This window comes from Antedon bifida, chromosome 10 (genome assembly GCF_963402885.1).
Source record: "Antedon bifida chromosome 10, ecAntBifi1.1, whole genome shotgun sequence".
Lineage (NCBI taxonomy): Eukaryota > Metazoa > Echinodermata > Crinoidea > Comatulida > Antedonidae > Antedon > Antedon bifida.
Window position 1 is genome coordinate 2246909 of NC_136235.1, and position 22375 is coordinate 2269283.

At 34.8% G+C, this 22375-nt stretch overlaps 2 protein-coding genes across 3 annotated transcripts in view; one reads left to right on the forward strand and one right to left on the reverse strand.

Annotated features, from left to right (window-relative positions):
* Window positions 1–22198, forward strand: part of LOC144854554 (uncharacterized) — a 90615-nt gene extending 68417 nt beyond the window's left edge. Inside the window, exons 23-25 of the mRNA XM_078712499.1 lie at window positions 19566–20120; window positions 20302–20631; window positions 20758–22198. Coding sequence (XP_078568625.1) covers window positions 19566–20120; window positions 20302–20631; window positions 20758–21284 — 1412 coding nt within the window. The 3' untranslated portion in view covers window positions 21285–22198. The remainder of the gene's footprint in view (window positions 1–19565; window positions 20121–20301; window positions 20632–20757) is intronic.
* LOC144854835 (DNA-directed RNA polymerase I subunit RPA12-like) overlaps window positions 1–22375 on the reverse strand; it is a 100585-nt gene that overhangs the window by 49678 nt on the left and 28532 nt on the right. The window contains exon 5 of one of the 2 annotated variants that reach the window (XM_078712827.1): window positions 19715–19852. The exons of the other annotated variant lie outside the window; for it this stretch is intronic. The gene's annotated coding sequence lies outside the window, so the exon portion shown is untranslated. Of the gene's footprint in view, window positions 1–19714; window positions 19853–22375 lie in introns of those variants that run through there. 2 annotated transcript variants of the gene reach the window in all.

Here is a 22375-nt window from a genome sequence, read left to right on the forward strand (position 1 = left end):
CACTTTATTTGTATGTGCGTTATGGATATTGTACCTTGGAAATAGTGACATTCCTCATACAACAGCATGGGGCATCATTGTCATTGCAAAATCAGGTAATTATTTTTTTCACTTACTGTATGACCGTACATACACAAATTACACAGATCAACAAATAATTTACTCATTTCAAAATGAAATTATTTTCAAGACTAGTTATAACAATTCATAAGATTGCATAAATTACTATGTAAAGATACTCTAACAAAGGTAGACAATGATGTAAATTATAATGAACTTAACTGCATCAAATTTACTACAGGATTAAGTTGTAAGAGAATATACACAGTATACTTTACCATTTGTGATGAGATGTGTTTTGCTATACATTTAGTGGTTGTCTATTTACCACTTAGCAATTACTTATGTAGCTGTTATCAATATTATTGAACTTATGATCATGATTTTGTTCATCAAGGATGGAAACACTCCACTTCATTTGTATGTGCGTTATGGATATTGTACCTTGGAAATAGTGACATTCCTCATACAACAGCATGGGGCATCATTGTCATTGCAAAATCAGGTAATTATTTTTTTCACTTACTGTATGACCGTACATACACAAATTACACAGATCAACAAAAAACAAATAATTTACTCATTTCAAAATGAAACTATTTTCAAGACTAGGTAAGACGATTCATAAGATTGTATAAATTATTACTATGCACACTCCACTTCATTTGTACCTGCATTATAAACATGGTACCTTGGAAACAGTGAAATTCCTCATACAACAGCATGGGTCATCATTGTCATTGCAAAATAAGGTATTGTTTTATTTACAATAATACACAATTACTGTATGACAGTACATACACACATTTAGTAATACCGTAGATCCCCGGTTATAATCCCACCCCCCTTGTACGTGAAATTTGCCCGAATTTGGGAGGTGGGACTATACCCAGGGATTTCCTGGTGCATGAACTGAAAATGACAATATTTCTTCTGGCTACGATTTAGGCTATCTAAAGCTATATTCCGATGTAGGCCTAGACATTAGACTGCCAGGTCATCTAGGCCTAGGCGGCCTAATTGGTCTATGCCTACTGTATAGATTTTCTCCCAGATTTCTACTTAAAAAATACCCTAAAATGTGATCTAGGCCTGGCTTCCTAAATAATATCGACATAACTCATACAAGTTCTCCGTCTCTCCCGATTCCCCACGCTCGAGCTCTGTGCAAATCGCATGTTGTTGCATGTGACACGCGGTGTTTTTTTTATGGTAATCAAGCATGCAGTAGTGTAAACAAGGCATGCAGAATGTACATGGCGAGCGAGTGTGCGGCGAATACATGATGTGCAGAACGCGAAGATCGGGGCGATGATATTAAGGTTGTATTCAACTTTACGATGGCCAATGTTTGATGAGTTTTAAATCAGCCGAATTCAGAGAAATTACTCTATTTTTTGGTGAGAATTTCTTTGAAAAAAATCAACGTCGGCCTAGCTAGCTAGGCCTACCTCTGTCCTAATTAAAAATTATACACTGGGACTTTGCCCGGGGATATGCTTGCGTGCGAAGGTAATCGTAAAGTCGGGGGTGGGATTATACTCGAGGTGGGATTATACCCGAGGAACTATTAAATACTTTTTTGTTTTCTTAAATTGGATCAAAAAAGAAATAATTTACTTATTTCAAAATGAAATTAATTTCAAGACTAGGTGTAACGATTCATAAGATTGCATAAATTACTATGTAAAGATACTGTAACAAAGGTAGACAATGACGTAAATTATAATGAACTTAACTACACCAAATTGACTACAGGATTAAGTTGCAAGAGACACACAGTATACTTTACCATTTGTGATGAGATGTGTTTTGCTATACATTTATTGGTTGTCTATTTAGCACTCATCAATTACTTATATAGCTGTTATTAATATTATTGAACTTATGATTATGATTTTGTTCATCAAGGATGGAAACACTCCACTTCATTTGTACATGCGTTATAAAATTTGTAACTTGGAAATAGTGAAAGTCCTCATACAACAGCATGGGGCATCATTGCAAGATAAGGTGATTTTTTTATTTACAATAATACACAATTACTGTATGACAGAACATACACACATTTATTAATACTTATTACATACTTTTTTGTTTTCTTAAATTGGATCAAAAAAGAAATAATTTACTCATTTCAAAATGAAATTAATTTCAAGACTAGGTGTAACGATTCATAAGATTGCATAAATTACTATGTAAAGATACTCTAACAAAGGTAGACAATGATGTAAATTATAATGAACTTAACTGCAACAAATTTACTATAGGATTAAGTTGTAAGAGAATATACACAGTATACTTTACCATTTGTGATGAGATGTGTTTTGCTATACATTTATTGTTTGTCTATTTAGCACTTATCAATTACTTATGTAGCTGTTATCAATATGATTATGATTTTGTTCATTAAGGATGGAAACACCCCACTTCATTTTTATCTGCGTTATGGAAATTGTACCGCCAACTTGGTAATAATATAGACAATACTCACACAGATAATACAACTGAATAACCGATACTTGAGGTATAACAATAATGTAACTTTATTAACAAAGCAAACAGTAAACATTCGTATGTAAAACAACAACAACGAGTGGGCTCATATGGAGCGCCGTACGTGACATAACAGCCAAACTGGCGTGACTACCTTTTTTCCTTTTCTCAAAAAAAACAAAGTCAACAACAAAAACGGCAAATCGGGACAAACTGTGAATCATATATAAAAAATTGAAAAACGAGCTTTCATCGGGTAGACTGCCCTCCAGCTTGGGGATTATTCTGCCCCACAAGACTTATCAGAAGTCACTTGTCAAGTACAAAATCGTTAAAATGAGTGGGTAAGCGATGACTGCGAGTAGATCGTCTGGGTTCTATCACTGGTGGTGGAATAACGACTTTATGAAGGTCAGTGAGAGGGCGGACATCATCAGAAGCAGCAGGAGTTAAGAACTCTGAGTCGGTACCGGTAGGCAATGGATCAACCTGGTAAGCGTGATCGGCTGGGGTTGACAGCTCAATAGGTATGTTTGTACGCGGTGGCTCAGGAATTTGATAATCGTCATCGCTGTTCGAGTCCTCTTGGTAATAATGTTGCGATCGAGGAGATGGTGACGAGGGAACCTTGTAGCATTCAGTACGCTTGACTTTGTACGCCGTACTACGTAACTGAGAACCGATAAATTTGCGGATATTGCACCAAGTGTTATCAACCGACGTTACGAGATAACGATGACGGGCCTTTGACTTGTTGCGATCGGCTAAGACGTACACAAGATCACCAACATCAATATCGGAGCTTGCTGGAAAACGGCCCGTTGGAGCCTTTGATCTTTCACTATGTGCATGATTGGCTAAACGACGTTTGTGCTGTGAGATAATTAATTGACTGTCAGACAGAGGAATTTGGTCGTTAGTAAATTGGTCGCGTTGTGTCCACATCTCTCTAGAAGAGAGACCACATGAGCGTAGTCGAGAGTTTAAGCAAGCCATAGTAATTTTGAGCATAGTTGGGGTGACTAATCCACCAGTGGGTTCTTGTGTAAGAAGTTCGTCTTCCACTTCACGTACGGCCTTTTCGGCGATTGGGTTCTTATTTGGGTTTTTGGTTCTTCCTAGCTCAATCATTATTCTGTGGTGCGCTAACAACTTATCGCTGACCAACGAAGCAAATCCAGGAGCGGGGTCGGTGCGAATTACAGCGTGTGGGCCGTCAAGAGGCCTGAGCTCAATACAAAGGCGGATTAAACCGTCTCGTAGACTGTCGTGACGTTCGCTGTCGATAATGCACGCGACTGTAAATGATGTTACACACTCTCGCATCACTAGAATAAGTTGTCGTTCACGCTTAATTACATCAGCAGCGAAGGTGGTACCAACTGCATCGGGTGGGTCTCCGGTGGACTGCGGGATAACGGTATGTGGAATAGAGCGAAGGGCAGCGCAGTGGTGACATCTTGCTGAGATACGCTCCACAGAGGCATCCATGTCGAGAGCGAAGAAATATCTGCGAACGATCGTTTTAAGCTGATGGCACGAAGGGTGGTCAAAACGCAGATGAAGTGCTGTGAGAAGGCCCTCGAGGACATCACGAGGAACAACAATACATTCGCGTACGGGTGCGAGTGGCTCATCCCTACGAACGACCAAAAGACCATCCTTGGCTATGGTAGAAAACCGTAGAAGGCGCTTGACATCTTTAATGTTTGTGATTTTTTTGTGGGGGCGAGTACCCTGAGAAAGGTGAGCGTGAGTGCGTCGTAGGACCGAACATTCAGACTGGATGGCCAGCCAAGCAGGACGACTAGTGAAAGGTAGCTTTGTGGAGCCAGATATAACGTCTTTAATGTTCACTTGGAAAACAACAGAGTCTTCGGTTTGTTGGACAAAAGAGCAGATTTGGCAAGAAAGAGCGTCACAAGGTTGTGCGTTCCTGCTCCCGAAGTCAGACGGCATATTTGCGGAACCTGCGAGGTGGTGAACAGATGCGTGATAGCGGCTAACAGTGGATAAGAAGGTTGAAACCCGAGGACTCACAGAGAATTCACCTCTGCACAACTTTTCGTAGGCTTGGACACACGGCTTACTGTCTGTCAAAATGTGTGCCTGATGTGCGGATTGTATGATAAATGGACTAAAGTGTTTTGTGGATGCGGCAATTGAAAGAGCTTCGACTTCACATGGTAACCAGGTCATTTGTCGTCCGCGTAGTTTAGCGCTATAAAAACCAGCGAGTAATGGTTTGCTGTCACGGGAGACATACAAGGTGGAAGCTATGCCATATTTCTTGACGGCACCATCAGTAACAATCCACAATTGGTCACTTGCTCGTGGGATGGCAATCGTGTGCGGTGAGTTGAGGATAGATTGCGCACTTGCGAAACTAGCGAGCAATTCGTCAGACCAGTCTATCTTCTCTTGGGATTGTCGTCCAGCGACAGCAGCTTCAAGAGGTGACAAAATAGGTGCACATCGCGGGAGAACGCGAGATAGCATCTTAAATGCGCCAATGAACGATCGTAATCCGGTCACGGTGACTGGTCTCGGGCAGCTAGATAATGTTGAAATGCGATGAGAGCTAGCTCGGAGTGTCCCTTGGCTCCATATCCACCCAAGAATGTTAGTAGTCTTAGGACAGATAACGGTTTTGGTAGCGGATAAATGTAGTCCTGAGTTGGATAGTGCATGAAGGATTCTTCTCCATACGTTCAAGACCTCTTCAACTGTATTACCGCCGCAGTAAAGATCATCAGCGAGTTTTGTAGCTGAACCTTCTTCTAAAAAATCACCCACTACTCTGCTTAGAAGTTCTTCCAATGCGGTCTCTGACCCCGGCATGCCCATTGCGCAACGGGTATATACCCGGACACCGTGAAATGGAGTGACGATTCCGCAATATTTCATGGACGGTTTTGAAAGTGGAATTTGGTAAAAAGCGTTGGTGAGATCCGTTGTTATAATGTATTTCCACTGTCCGATTTTAAGAAGAGTGGAGTCGACGTCAGGCATGAGTGACGGTTGTGGTTTGCTGTACCTGCCGACATCGGCAAAGGATGTCACTAATCTGGAACCGCCGTTGGGTTTCTTCACGAGGAATGACGGATTGAGATATTCTACAGCAACTCCAACATCTTCTGGACGGGCAAAAACTCCAAGTGTTTCGAGTTCGTCGAATTTGTGTTGTAGTTCGAGGAGCTTGTCTCTTGCATACTGAGGAAGACGACCTTTGCGTTGTGGGGGTTGGACTGGTCCCATATTTACGGTGGCAACAAACGGGCCTACAGCACCATTATAACCTTTAAAGGAAGGGTTGAAAATGTCATCATACTCCTTGTGGAGGCTAGTAAATTGTTCGAGTATGTTGCGAGGTAGAATGCTATCCGGATCCAGCTTAATGCTATCAGAGAAGCAAGTGTGAACTGTTGTAGTGTTAAGCTTTGGTGGTTTAATCGGGGATGATGAAGGGTCAGGTAGGTTAGGTGTAAACACAGGGCTAGCTTGGCAAAACTGTTCATGGCGTGAAAGCACTTTGGGTTCGTCTGACAGGTTAGGAATGCGAATTCGTCCGGCAACGCACGATATGATACGTGGTTCAGGCCAAACATGAGATGGCAAAGATGTTTTCGAGATTGGTGCATCAATGCGAGGTTCAATAGCAACAGTGTCTATGTCGGTGAGGTCATTTGGGAGTGAAAGTTCAATGTAACTACCTGGCCATATCACAGTGCGTGTTGAAGGAGCACGGAGAACATGAGCGCGTCTGATCGAGTGGCGTTCGGACGAAGTGGTAGGCAAGGAGCCATAGATGTATGTTGTGCCATCGGCCATAACTACTTGACGCTTAGCGGGGCGGATAGAAATATCATTCTGTTCCATGAACGGTGTACCAGCGAGTAGCTCAACGTCGAGGTCCTTAACGACGAGGCCATTGAAAGTCAAGTCTTTATTGTCACGTGTAAAGGTGACGTTTGTCTCGCCCATAACCTGTAACTGTGAAGATCCATCGGCTTGGTGTGCTGATTGACTACTGGGCTTAATCTGAATGCCAAGTAAACGTGCAGTTGATTCACGGATCATGTTGCCAGTAGCACCGCTGTCTATAGTAATATGTACGGTATTATAGCCGTGAAAGGCTTCGAGATATGGCGACTGACGTACCTGTATTCGAAGAGCTGAGGATGAACCAGATGGTGGGTCGTTGGGATCCTCGACATGGGTGGAATCCTGTTCATAGCAGTAGCTGTCGTCATCGTCGAAGATGTTTGCGGCCCGGGCACGTGCCATGTAGCGGCGGTCGCGTTCCGGAAGGAACTTGCACTCACTGAGAAAGTGGCGGTCTGGTCGTCCACCTTGTTTACAAAATGGGCAGCATTTATTTGGTTTGTTATTGTATGTCTGAGTATTGAATGTCTTAGGTGGGTAGCGGGAACGCGGTGGTTGAGAAGGAAGAGAAGCTGGTCTTTGAAACGGTAAAATCGCTGAACGCATGACTCTTGTGTCATCGGAAGTTTTGATTTCTTCTAATAGGGAAGTCATAGCTTGTGAAATTTCAGGCTTGATGGACGCTAGTGTACGTGAGCGAAGCTCTGTGCCATACCTCTGTTTGACGAGTTGGGGAAGTGAAGGGTGAACTAAGCGTAGCCATGTCAGTGTGAGTAGGTTTTCAAGTGAAGGGGTGAGTTCTTCGTCTTCCGTAATAGGTTGATTGTGGTGAGTTATAACACTGTCTGCTTGAAGAAGATTGTCATCAATGAAAGCAAGCAAACGTTGGTATAGATCCTCTGGGCGTTCATCTGGGCCCAGACTAATGTTAGCAAACTCTAAGAAATGAGCCCCACTAGATTGGAACCCGTAATGTAATCGTATGCACTGCCAGATGCAAGGTAGTGATGTGGATGATTTTACGATAGTGTTTCTTGAGATTACAGGGCAATAGTTAGCAATTTGACCTAACATTAGTTCCAACATGGTTACTTTCTGTTGTGCAGATAAAGCATTAGCTACGTTGTCTTCAAAACCATTGTCATCAGTGAACCCTCGGAGTGGGGAAGCTCTGGTTTTCTTGCCCCACGAGAAACCTTCCACCAGGAAATTGGCGAATTTAGTGTCTAATGTTAACGTGTACATGAGGTTTTGACGCCAATTCTCAAATGTGTTTATTGTTTCGTTTTTACCTAAGCACCATTGCTTGGGGGCACGATTGGATGCAGCCATTGTTGTGGTGTTTATACAAAGTGTACTGAATGAAAACGTTATTCCTCTATTGACGAACGGAGAATTACAGCGACGGCAGTATGCGCCGGTCAGTTGCTCGCCTGTGGATGTGCGATAACAGCAGTATAAGTACTATAGTTATAGGCTAGGCCTAGGTCTGCCTCCTGTGTAGACGGTAAGTCGATATTCTTGTGGGCAGTAAAATGTGTTGCGTAGGATTTTCGTCTCCTGACGCTGCCACCACGCCAACTTGGTAATAATATAGACAATACTCACACAGATAATACAACTGAATAACCGATACTTGAGGTATAACAATAATGTAACTTTATTAACAAAGCAAACAGTAAACATTCGTATGTAAAACAACAACAACGAGTGGGCTCATATGGAGCGCCGTACGTGACATAACAGCCAAACTGGCGTACCTTGGAAATAGTGAAATTCCTCATACAACAGCATGGGGCATCTTTGTCATTGCAAGATAAGGTAATTTTTTTTTCATTTACTGTATGACAGTACATACACTAATTACACAGATCAACAAAAAACAAATAATTTACTCATTTCAAAATGAAACTATTTTCAAGACTAGGTAAGACGATTCATAAGATTGTATAAATTATTACTATGCAAAGATACAGTAGACAATGATGTAAATTAAGTTGTAAGAGAATACACACAGTATATACTTGTTACCATTTTTGATGGGATGTGTTTTGCTATACATTTAGTGGTTGTCTCTTTAGCACTTATAAATTACTTATATAGCTGTTATCAATATTATTGAACTTATGATTATGATTTTGTTCATCAAGGATGGAAACACTCCACTTCATTTGTACATGCATTATAAATATTGTAACTTGGAAATAGTGAAAGTCCTCATACAACAGCATGGGGCATCATTGCAAGATAAGGTGATTTTTTTATTTACAATAATACACAATTACTGTATGACAGAACATACACACATTTATTAATACTTATTACATACTTTTTTGTTTTCTTAAATTGGATCAAAAAAGAAATAATTTACTCATTTCAAAATGAAATTAATTTCAAGACTAGGTGTAACGATTCATAAGATTGCATAAATTACTATGTAAAGATACTGTAACAAAGGTAGACAATGATGTAAATTATAATGAACTTAACTGCAACAAATTTACTACAGGATTAAGTTGCAAGAGAATATACACAGTATACTTTACCATTTGTGATGAGATGTGTTTTGCTATACATTTATTGTTTGTCTATTTAGCACTTATCAATTACTTATGTAGCTGTTATCAATATTATTGAACTTATGATTATGATTTTGTTCATCAAGGATGGAAACACTCCACTTCATTTGTATGTGCGTTATGGAAATTGTACCTTGGAAATAGTGACATTCCTCATACAACAGCATGGGGCATCATTGTCATTGCAAAATCAGGTAATTATTTTTTTCACTTACTGTATGACCGTACATACACAAATTACACAGATCAACAAAAAACAAATAATTTACTCATTTCAAAATGAAATTATTTTCAAGACTAGTTATAACAATTCATAAGATTTCATTTTATTTATTTATTTATTTTATTTTAACCATATTTAATGAGGGTGATCCATCCAGCATTTGCTGATCATTTGGGACCCTCAGAACAGATACAATATACAAAAAACAACAAGAACAGAAAAGTAAAAGAAAAAAATAAAATTAATTACAAAAGACTAAAAATAATAAGAAAATTTGAAAAATAGAAAATAACTGAAATGTTAAATTAAGCAAAATATAAAATATATATATATAAATAAAAATTTAGATCTGCAATTTTACAATTAAAATCAGGAAAAGGATTACATATATTATATACATATATTACTTTGAAAAGATACTCTAACAAAGGTAGACAATGACGTAAATTATAATGAACTTAACTGCAACAAATTTACTACAGGATTAAGTTGCAAGAGAATACACACAGTATACTTTACCATTTGTGATGAGATGTGTTTGGCTATACATTTATTGTTTGTCTATTTAGCATTTATCAATTACATAACTGTTATCAATATTATTTTGGAAAAATTCTTTTTTTCAAACCAACAATTAGTAAACTAACCTTCTTGACAGTTTCGTTGTCCTGATCGGACAGCTTCTTCAGAAATAATGACTATCATCAAACAGATTAACCTCTAGAGGGCCTATTCTGTTTAAAAATAACTTATATCTACAAACTAGATGAACATTTTCAATCATGTTATCAATATTATTGAACTTATGATTATGATTTTGTTCATCAAGAATGGAAACACTCCACTTCATTGTTATATGTCTGGAGGTTGTAACTTGGAAATAGTGAAATTCATGAGATGTGTTTTGCTATACATTTATTGTTTGTCTATTTAGCACTTATCAATTACTTATGTAGCTGTTATCAATATTATTGAACTTATGATTATGATTTTGTTCATCAAGGATGGAAACACTCCACTTCATTTGTATGTGCGTTATGGAAATTGTACCTTGGAAATAGTGACATTCCTCATACAACAGCATAGGACATCATTGTCATGTCAAAATAAGGTAATTTTTTTTTTCATAATTATACACTTACTGTATGACAGTAATGTAATGTAATGTTATGCGACATTTATATAGCGCTATTTCATGAAGATCAGAGCGCTATGGACTTAGATGTTACACCTTTTAAACAACATTCTTCTCCCCTAAGGGTCGCATCGTGTCATCGGCAGCCAACTACGGCGCCATTACGTCTGTGCACGACAGTGTATGAACTAGTACACTAGGGTAACCCCCTACTCGTCTCGAAAGATGTACTAGGTTCTTTAAAGTGCACACGAGCAATATGCATACACTGGACCTACGGTTTATAGTCCTTATCCGAGAAGACTTGTTCTACCACCAGAACCATGGAGCGAGTGAGCATCGAACCCTTGCCAATGTTATGGCTATGGATTAAGGTTCCACTGTCTTAACCGCTTGGCCACTCACTCGCAGTACACACACAAATTAATACACAGATCAACAAAAAGCAAATAATTTACTACAGGATTAAGTTGCAAGAGAATACACACAGATACTTTACCATTTGTGATGGGATGTGTTTTGGTATACATTTATTGGTTGTCTATTTATCAATTACTTATATAGCTGTCATCAATATTATTGAACATATGATTATAATTTTTTTCATCAAGGATGGAAATACTCCACTTCAGTTTTATGTGTATTATGGAAATTGTACCTTGGAAATAGTGACATTATTTATAAAGCAAGGTGCACCATTAACATTGCAAAATAAGGTAATTTTTTCACTAATAAACACTGTATGACAGTACATACACAAACTTACACATACATATTACATACATATTTGTTTTCTTGTATTGGATCAACAAAAAAGAAGTAATTTACTAATTTCAAATTTAAATTATTTTCAAGACAAGGTATAACATTTCATAAGGTTACAAAGATAATTCTTACTATAAAATATGGTTACAGTAACTGTAACCATATTTTTTTCTCTCACTCATGATAATTATAATCAATTAATCACTTTTTGTGTCTTATTTATCATTAAAAATACTGTAATTAGGATTATTTTCTGCCTTAAGAATGGTATAATATCATAATATGAATAATATATAGTATATATTGTAAACCTAACATAACAGAGTGAAATGTATAATTATCTAGTTTTTTTTTAACTTCATGATTATTTTAATTATATAAAGATGTTTTCAGTTCTACTTTTAGTGTTTTTAAATATTTAAAAATATTAGTAACCAATAACAACAAAAAAGCAAATAACATAATTTACATCATAAAATATATAAAAATGTACCATAAATTGATTATTTGACTAAAAGGCATTTGACCTTATGGATCATTGCATTGCCTTTTATAGACTTCTTACTATAATATTGTTTCTATCATGCAATGTCTCGTCGATTTCCTTTCCAATAGAAAAGAACTAAATTACACACACCATTATATGCAACTTTGTAGTGTGAAGAGATATGGACATTTTGGTTGTACCACGAATAGATTTGGAAAGGGTCTACTACCATATCTTAACAATATGTTTTTATTATTTAATTAAGATACCAATATATTTATCAAAAAGTGACAATATATGTTTTGAAATTATTGTTATTCATTTGATATCATTGAATTGTTACATTTTTAAAATTACTTTACTAATAATAAATAAATACAATAAAGGAGTTTGCTATTTTATCTGACTTTGAGATAGTATGAAATCACCAGTGGTTTAATGGTAGTGTCTGTATATCAAGCATACTAGTCTCTTTTACACATTATTAGCATAGGCCTACTAATGTGTGTTTATTTTTCGTATATCATGTCTACTATAGAATATTGATAATGTTTTTTGATATTGGTGTCTGGATAGTACCACTCTGACTCAGTAGCCAATAGTAATTCATATTATTTCTAACTAAAACATTAATTTGTTTATAGAAAGGAGACACACCAGTGAATGTTTTAAAAATTAATTGGCAAACAATTGACTCAGGTGAAAAGGACAGGATTTTAATGTACTTTGACAGTAAGTGATGCCTTAATTAGGTGATCATTTAGAATAACATGATCACCTATTGTTATTGTATGAAATCTTTATTTTTCTTCTTCTTTCTGTACACTATTTTGTGTAACAATTATCTCAAAAAGTTAAATTTCAATGATCACAAAAATGTTACAATACCTTTCAAATACTGTAACTTAATCCTAATAAGCTTTTCATTGTGATAACTCAACCGTGACGTCTTTAATACGCGATTTTGTTAAATCACACTATCAATCATATCTTCATAATTCTTTATCACATATCAATAAAATTCACTATATGTAAACTTCAGGTCAAGGGTAAAAATATTAGCAAATAAAAACTTACGCATTTCAAGGTCATGCGCGTGAAATCGCGTGTTAAAAATTTAAAAAGCTAAAAATTAAGTTTTGATCAATTTAGAGCATGAATAAATAGACCATTTGCGTGTTTCAAAAAATTACTGCGCAAAAACACGTTTTTTTCTCTTTCATCATAGATTATCACATTCAACAGAGCGCATCTCGTTAATTTTGTGCCCGATTTTCGCTACAATTTTAGTATATGATTGCTCAATTAATTATCTTTCTCATGAGTTTTCAACATTTTCATTTTGATGACGTCATCTACCTAAAAACTTGAATAACATAGGTCGTGTAATTTCACCTGCAGCATATATTTGAATATTTTACAGCTCTTCAGAATAAAAGGTGACCTTGATAATTAAAATTGATTCTGAAAGCTGATGAAATGTAGATATGAATTCATATAAAAATTAAGCCTATCGGATGTTGTGACGTTATGATATGGCCAGTTGAAATTAAAAAGTAGTTTTTTTATTTCTTTAGTCAAAGTTATACAAATTTCAAAGAGCGCGCACCGCGCTTCTACGTGCCAAATGTTCTTCTAAGTCTTATATTTTTTTGTTCAACTCATTATCTTCCGAAATTGTCATCTTCAAGTTTTTTTATAACGTCATCCTACCCAAAAATTACAACATGATGTGGGTCCCGTAATTTCACCTATGTTACACTGTATATAGATATACAGTACACTGTACCGTATAGAGTATTATTCTATGACATATAAAAGGCACCAATCAGCACTATAAGCATATATTATGCATCAGGTAATAGGATAATCAATAATTTGGGGTCATATAACGTATGTGCATGTTTTGTAAAAATTAAATCAGTAAAATTATAAAAATGATCACCTATAATTCGTCAAAGTGACAAATTAAATTCTAGTTTTAAGTTGTAAGAGGTTAATTATGAACAATCAAAAATTATTTGACATTGTTTTAAATTTGATATAGATATTAGATTTATTAATTCCAGCAGTATATTCCAATGGTAAATATGCTAGTTATTTACTTTGACCAAAACGTAATGATTTACACTACTTGAAATTTCCTTTAAAGCAAAAAATAGTCAAATTGTCTGTGTGACGTCATTTTGACTGTTCTGTGAAATTAATTTTTTTGGTTTTTTTTCTCTACGAAAGTAAATAACTTTATTAAAACTGCATAATGGCTTATTCAATTTGTCATTAATTTTCATTTTTCATGTTTTGGGGAACAATACATCTTTAACAAAAATTAAATTATTTATAAATGTCTATTAATAGACATTGATAAATAATTTAGATTAGATTCAGATGTCAATCTTGTAAGCTGATGTTATGTGTGAACAAAAAAAAATAATTTCAAATTTGAAATTTTCAAAATGTTATATTGATATTTTTATATTAGAATTATTAGTTCCAGCAGAAGTATATTCCAGGGGTAAAGATGCTATTAAAATATACAAATATGAGCTTCAATATGGTGAGATTGCTGTTGTGAATTCAAGATGTATGTTTCTTGGGAAAGAAGGTGCTGGCAAGACTAGTTGTGTAAAGGCTATGCTTGGTAAAAGGTAACAAATAACCGCTATGAGTGATGATAGTACTTTGATAGAAAGCCCATTTGTTATTCAAATATTAAACATTATTCCCTGTTGAATTGAAGATTAAATTGAATTTTTAGATGATTTTTTTACTATTAAATGCATAGTTCTACAAAAGTAAATATATGTTTCAGTCTTGAATATTTCTTAATTATGTTTAACTTTACTATACATTATTATAATAGGTTTAATTCCAGAGAGCCATCAACAGATGGTATCGTAACAACTACAGTGTTTCAAGCAACAAAGAAGGATTGTAGTGAGTGGAAGAAGGTGGAAGATGTAGATGGTGAGTCAGCACCAAACAAACTCTCAGAAAGTATTGTTCAGTTACATACATAGTATAAAGACAGACAGATTGAACAATTTTAGAAAGAATTTGTATGTGCATGCTCTAAATTAAATTTAATTAAAATATTTTCGAGTGGTAGTAGTCTTTAGAAATATTGCACCAATTCCATAAATTTGCACCCTATTACATCAAAGTTTAAAAGGAATGAATTATTTATTTCTATTTATATGTAGGGCCTACTATTTGTATTTCTTTCTCTAACTCGTACCCCCTCTGTCTACAATCATGTTTTTATTATATTTCTTGCTTTGTAAAGGTGTTGAGTTATCCAAGAAAATACGTGCACATGCATTAGCAGAAAATCTGGATAAGAAATTAGGGAAAGGTAGGCACAGAATACTGAATAAAAAAATCATTCTAAAATCATCTGCAGATTTACAACAGATTGATCAATCTATTTGTGGATTTCATATACACACAGTCTTTAATTAAAGAAAAATATTATTGTAATTTTTGTTTTAGAAATTAATGATACAACAATTGGGGGTCAACTTTGGAATATTTTGATGAAAACAATTGGAAAAGAAAAAGTAAATGTGAGTGACATCACTAGTATATGGGACTATGCTGGTCAACTAGACTACTACATAACACACAGGGTATGTTTGTTTTGGGGCATTTTTATTACATTCATTAGAGAAATTTTGGAATTTAAAACTAGATTTTTATTATTTGGGTATTAATATAGATACAAGTAATTGTATCTGTTCACTTCCGTTATTATAATTTATTCTAGACCTAAATAGAAAGTATAGTTAGTAACAAACAATGTAAGCCTATAAGCTAAATTTATGGAAGACCACCAGAGTAAATCTGTGTTCTCTTACACAAATACCATTTTTACAAACTTTATGCATTTATATATTATTCTAACCTTCACCTGAATAAGTATGTTTTGTACATGAAAGCTTTAAAGAATATGTAATTACTTAATCTGTAAAGTACTACCACTATTTTTCTATTCGATATAATGTAATATTGCAGACTAGTACGGTGTATCTGATATCAGTGACATTTCTTTTAAAAATGTCAGGGCATTTTTAGAAATTCATTATAAAATTCAGTTATTAAATTACTGTAAATTACTGCATATATGTGCATGGTACTGACTAAAACACCAAACAATGTTTAACCATCTTTACCAGTATGACATCCACAGATAGTTATAACGAATCAGGTAAATATAATTACAATAAGGAATTAAGATAAAGAAAGGTAAATGGTCCCTTAACTTGTATTTTTTTTTTCAGTTTTTCCTCACAAATAAAGTATCATACTGTGTTACATTTAATGTCGAGGACAACTTGAATGAGCTAGCTAATCCACGAGATTCGACAATAGTAAGTAAAATGTATTATTTAGCAATTTTGTTTGTTTTAATACAAATGTGTTAAATTGTAGTTTCAATTTCAATATCCTTTTTTGTTTATCCATATTTGATTTTAGGAATCGCTTGGTATGACTAATTTGGACATGAATTTGTTCTGGGTAAGGTCTATTTATGAGCATACTGTGTCACAACATGGTTCAGGAAACCCCATATTCATTAATGACAAGAGCATAGAGTCACCTCCTATCTGTTTGGTTGCTACCCATATGGACAAATTGCCAGGCACAAAATTAGAAAAGCAGATGAAGGTAATAACTGTAGTATACATTTATATAACTATTCAATTTGACAAAACTGAACCTGCAATATGCTCAACATATTTGTAGTATAAGATAGAAAAGAAACATATTTTATTATTAGTAAAGTTATAATGATTATACAATTTCATCAAATAAAGGCTGAGGAGATGTTCATGCAGATGTTTGATGCAATGAAAGGGATGCCGTATGCCAAGCATGTAGATCGTGAAATGTACATGGTGGATAACACTGTAAAGTCACATAAAGGCATTGAAAAACTTAAGCGAAACGTTGGTAGATACATGAAGGAAATGGTGAAGAGAGTTCCTGTAAAGTGGGTTAATTTGCAGGAAAGGTTGCAAATAATTGGAAAAACAAGATTAAGCATTACCTTAGCAGAGGTAAGGTTTGAATTTGGTTTTCAACATAAAAACATTTTTCTACTACAACACAAATCCAATTAAATACAGATCAGCAATAATATACCCATTCAAAACAGCTCATTATGTACTTCACTTTTTGTGGGAGCCACACATATTACGTTTTTTTAAAAAATAACTGTCATACGTGTTTATATAATTATTATTTTTATGTATGTTTAATATTGTGTGGAGAATATATATTGAATAAATACATTTCCACATAGTTAACGTAAGCCAGTTAGTTAAGCCAATGTGACTTGTAGAAAAACATTATGGTTGCCATTACCGTATTTACTAATGCTAAGTTTATTTGGCAAAGAATTTAGTATAATACCGTTTTAATAGAATGTCATTTGTGTTTTATAGGTATCTGAGATAGCAACTCAATATGGAATATCCAAACATGTGCTCCCCACTGTGATAACGTATCTGAATGACACTGGAATAATCTTGTATACCGGAACGAATGAGAAATTAAGAGACATTGTGATAACAAATCTTTGCTGGATGATTCAAATTTTGACGAAAGTTATCACAGTAGTTACACCAACTATTACAGTGGTAGGTACAGTATATATGATAGGCATGGCATATTATATATAATACTAGATTTCACATAAGTAAAATAATATGACCCTGAGTAATGTAGCCTTCTATAGTTTTTGAAACTTGGTATTATATTGGTTGCTTTAACTCATCAGTAGGTCTATTACATTTATAATCTGTTTCACTGTATTTTTTGTACACAGAATGAAGCAGAATATCGGAAGCAATTACAGATGCTATGGGAAAAGCTGAGCAATGAAGGAGTTCTTGAGGAGAAGTTACTACGTTATTTGTGGCAAGACGAAGATGAAGGTCTCTTTGATGTCTTTGTAGAACTGATGAAAGTGTTTCGTTTGCTTTTTGAGAAGACAAAGGTAGGCACACAGCGTATACTGTAATGATTATACTAGACACTAATATTTATATACTAATATTTATTAACTATTGTAATTAACTAATGTTTATATTAACAGGGAATCGAAGAAAGTAACCGGATATTCCTGGTTCCCTGTCGAATGAAAGTTGACAAAGAAGAGAAGAATCTAGAAGTTTCAAAAGATGACGAGCAAACAGTGTCAGTTTACCTGACTCCGACAGATTTTCTTCCAGACGCTGTGTACCACACTTTGGTTGTTGCATTCCTTGAATTTATGACCGAAAACGGTAGTGATGATTCAGAAGTGTTCCGGAATCGTAGTGACTTTAAATTTAGTGGCCACACTGTCAGTTTAGGCTCTGTCAAAATCAGCAATAAAAAGGAAAAACCATATGCTTTAAAGGTATTATTGTTTTTTTTTTCATTTTTGGCATAAACAAATTTACTTCAATTATACAGTAGTGTATACATTCTGCAATTTCATTTTTTTTCATCTGATCTGACACCATACACTTAGTTCAATTTGTATATGAGGGAATAAAATCAGATAAGTTGGCTAAATGAAAATTTTCTTTAATGAGTAATATTTTCCTTCACAGTTTGAAATATCACGATGGACCGACATCTCGCAGCCTACTGCAGAAGGCGGTGACAAAGAAACATTTAAATTTAAACCAGAACCGAGTGTCTGCATGGAGGTATAAGATCAACATTTTTAAATAAAATTATCACGTAATAGATGTCTAAATACTGTATAACATTTCAATCCATATGTTTTAGGTACTAAGTTACTTGAAGAAGCAACTAGAAACTACCTGCACCATCTACGAGGGCATTGGCTACAATCTACGTGTGTTATGCACTGTTTGTGAACCAAGTAATCATCACTTAATTGATCTTGACAAGTGTTTGAAAAATAAATTGGTTCCATGTGGAAGAAAGAAGGCTATGAATACTGCTTATATCAAACACTTTTTTTCGACAGGTATCGTTAGACTGTTATGCTTTATCATTATCATTACTTCATTATAATTATATCTCAGTCGTTGTCATCACTATTCATCATTATCAATCAAAATAAAAACTATACTAATCCTAGTATTGTGTTATTGCATTATATAGATAAAGAACCAGTACCAAAGGAAGGATCATTGCCAGCCTTAGATCTAGAATCAGAGTCATTGCCAGCTTCAGATCTAGAGCCAGAGTCATTGCCAGCGTCAGATCTAGAGCCAGAGTCATTGCCAGCGTCAGATCTAGTGTCAGTCTCAAAGTTTGAGGCAGAGCTAAAGCCAATGTCAGCGCCAAAGCTAGAGTCAGTGTCATTGAGGGTATTTGGAGGTAACGATACTTATATATAGTAAAATAAATATATAGATTGTTACTCATTCGTTCGTTGTATTTCCCAATTTATACTATATCATGTTAATATATTAAGTATTGTTTTTGCTTTATCTTTGTCTTAACCAGCTTTGTTATAATTAAATCTTTGTTATCATTAATATTTCTAAAATAGAAACCTCATCTTACAAATATAAAATCGTTTGTTTTAATTTGCACCAACGTTAATTAGGAACAAGATACTTGCCAAGATAAGAACTTGTACCAGTCCTTTGCTCTTATACCATTATTGTTCAACATCATCAATTTATGCACAGTGTTTATTTTTATATAATCATAGTTGTACCATTGACCTATAATAACTTTGTATTTAATGTATATGTTGGTTTTAACAGTATAAATGCATATACAGACATACCACGAAATCTTCATCCTGTGTAATTGCCTTCACCTATTTTCTCATCTTCTGTGGTTCCTGGCATTCATAATTCAATTCTACAATTGACCTGATATTGTTGTAATTGTATTATTTTATTTTTTTAGTGTTAGTGTCATAATAATACTATTCTCTTATATTTTGTCTTTGTACAGAGTTGTCTGAAGAATCTCAGACCAAGCCAACATCTAGTGAAATGTCAGACTTACAAACCAAGTTCAACGACCTCAAATATTATCTTGGAAAACACTATGATGGCGAAAGATACCTTTGGCTAAAATGTTGCTTGTTTGATGTTATTCCTAGAGCAGACCTCACACGTACTGATTTCAAAGCAACTGATCTGTTCAATGTTCTCCATGACAACGGCAAAATCAAACCTAATGATGTCACCATCCTTTTTGAGGTTGCCGAATTATCACGTTTGCAGCTTGCTGTAGATCTGGTAAAGCAGTATATGAAAGATAACAACGTCAAAGGTACTGGTGACAAGTTATCCTCTTACCGGAAACGGTTATTTAGGGCTCTGAAAGAAGTTGGACAAAATGAGTTACAAGATGTCATTGCTTATTATGACCTGCGAAGATTTGGTTTTCAAAACATGTGGGACGTGGTTTTTTACTTGCAAAGTGAATTACAGCTTAAGGATGAACCATCAAAATTAAATGCGTTTGCAGCATGTATTGGAATACGAGCAAGAAATATTTTATGTAAGTATTTAATTTTCTATTATAATATTTTATTTCTGTTCCATGGGGAAGAAAGAAAGCTATGGATAGGTATTGTTAGACTGTTATGCTTTATCGTCGTCATGCATTACTTCATCATAATCTCAGTCATTATCAATCAAAATAAAAACTAATGCTAGTATTTTGTTATTACATTATATAGGCACTACTAAAGAACCAGTACCAAAGACAGAGTCAGCGCCAGCCTTAGATCAAGAGCCAGAATCATTGTCAGCGTCAGATCTAGAGCCAGAGTCATTGCCAGCGTCAGATCTAGAGTCAGAGTCATTGCCAGCGTTAGATCTAGAATCAGAGTTATTGCCAGCGTTAGATCTAGAATCAGAGTCATTGCCAGCGTTAGATCTAGAATCAGAGTCATTGCCAGCGTTAGATCTAGAATCAGAGTCATTGTCAGCATCAGATCTGTCAGTCTCAAAGTCAGAGCTAAAGCCAGTAACACTACTAGAGTCAGAGTCAGTGAGGATATTTGGAGGTAATGATATTTATATTAAGTAAAATAACTATATAGATTGTTACTTATTAGTTGGTTGTATATACCAATTTATACTACAGTATATACTGCTAAGTACTGTTACTCTTAAGTATTGTTTTTGTACAGAATCACCTGAGAAAAAACTTCAGACAATGTTGGTACAAGTATCGAATTGGTATGATGAGCATGATTCACTTGATATGCTGAAGGTGTTGTGCAAAGATCTGATAACACCTTACAATGCTCTACAGAAGGCTGACACCACCATGGAGTTGTTTAATTTATTGAAACAGGCTGGCCATCTTACCGTAACCAACTTTAAAGTTCTTTTCGATATCATCAATGTCACCGGTACCAAAGGTGCTCTTGAGGCTAACAAATATCTGAAGAACGTGTTTGATGAATCCGACCATCATGTAACAACTGTTACAACGTATCGACAGAAGCTGATAGATTTCGGCAAAACGGTTTCCCAAGACAATTTAAGAACACTCATCAATCTAAATGATGTTTCTAGGAAACAACGTGACAACCAGTGGACTGTGATACTATATCTTGAAGAAAGTGGCATTCTAAGGGAAGATAAATTGCAGTCATTTATTGAACATTTGAAAGAGAATAAGATGACTGTTGCTGCGGAAAAGTTAGAATAGACCTGATTTGAAGTATTACCAAAATTACGGTAGTTTAGGGAAATACAGCGATGGTTAACCAAGTATCAAGTGGTTGACTTGTTTTGTTCTTATTTTAATAATTTCCAGACAACCTTTTGAAGGTTCGCTGTTTAAAGAGTTGGGATATCTTCTCCACTCCATAATTCTCTATATACTTCTGTGCAGATTGTTTTTGGACATTGAGGCCTACGTAATCAAAAGGTAGAGGCATTATACCCTGATAATTGATATTTAGTTGTTATAAATATTGTATATAGGTGAAAGTAGAGGTTTTTGATTTAGACCAAATTGGTTTGGTAATTGACTATAATATTTTAACTATAGGTTATTTTCTGTTTAAAGCACCCAGAAGTCACCACTTTGAAATTAAGAGATGACATGTGTAGTTTAGCACCCAGGCCCAATCATAACTTGACCAACCATAGAGTAATATAAATAAATATGTTACAGAAATAGAACTGGAAATCACAACAATGAGGCCACAATTGATTCTATGTTTTTTCCTTATTACAACATTGTACCATAGTAGTTTTGTATTTAAGATTATCTCATTGGATCTCATAGTCATAGTTTCTTTATTTGTCCAAAAGAATTAACAGAAATTTGTTATGAAAAACTGGCATATCATCATAACGTATTTAAATAAAACAGTAAAACCAATTTGTTATGCCTATATTTTTTATTATTCTTTTATATGTTTGAGTTTGCTACTTAAGATTTCATCAAATTAAAAGTGATTGTGTTTATATGTATATTTAAATGCATAATTTATATAAAATATACTGTAGTGAATTATTTGTTTAGTCCATACAGAATGATACATTTTAATAAATTAGAATCTGAATGCTAATTTTCAAATGTTGTAATTGTTATATTGAGTAAATATGCCAGTTTGAAGAAACCAGGCCACGTAGGTAGGCCTACTGTCGCACTTTGTAATAATGGTCGTACTTTGTAGTATTACAAAGTGCGACAGGTATTACAAAGTGCGACGATTACTACAAAGTGCGACAGTACACACATATTTCTCCCTATAAATTATTATAACACACAAACAGGTGAATCATCAA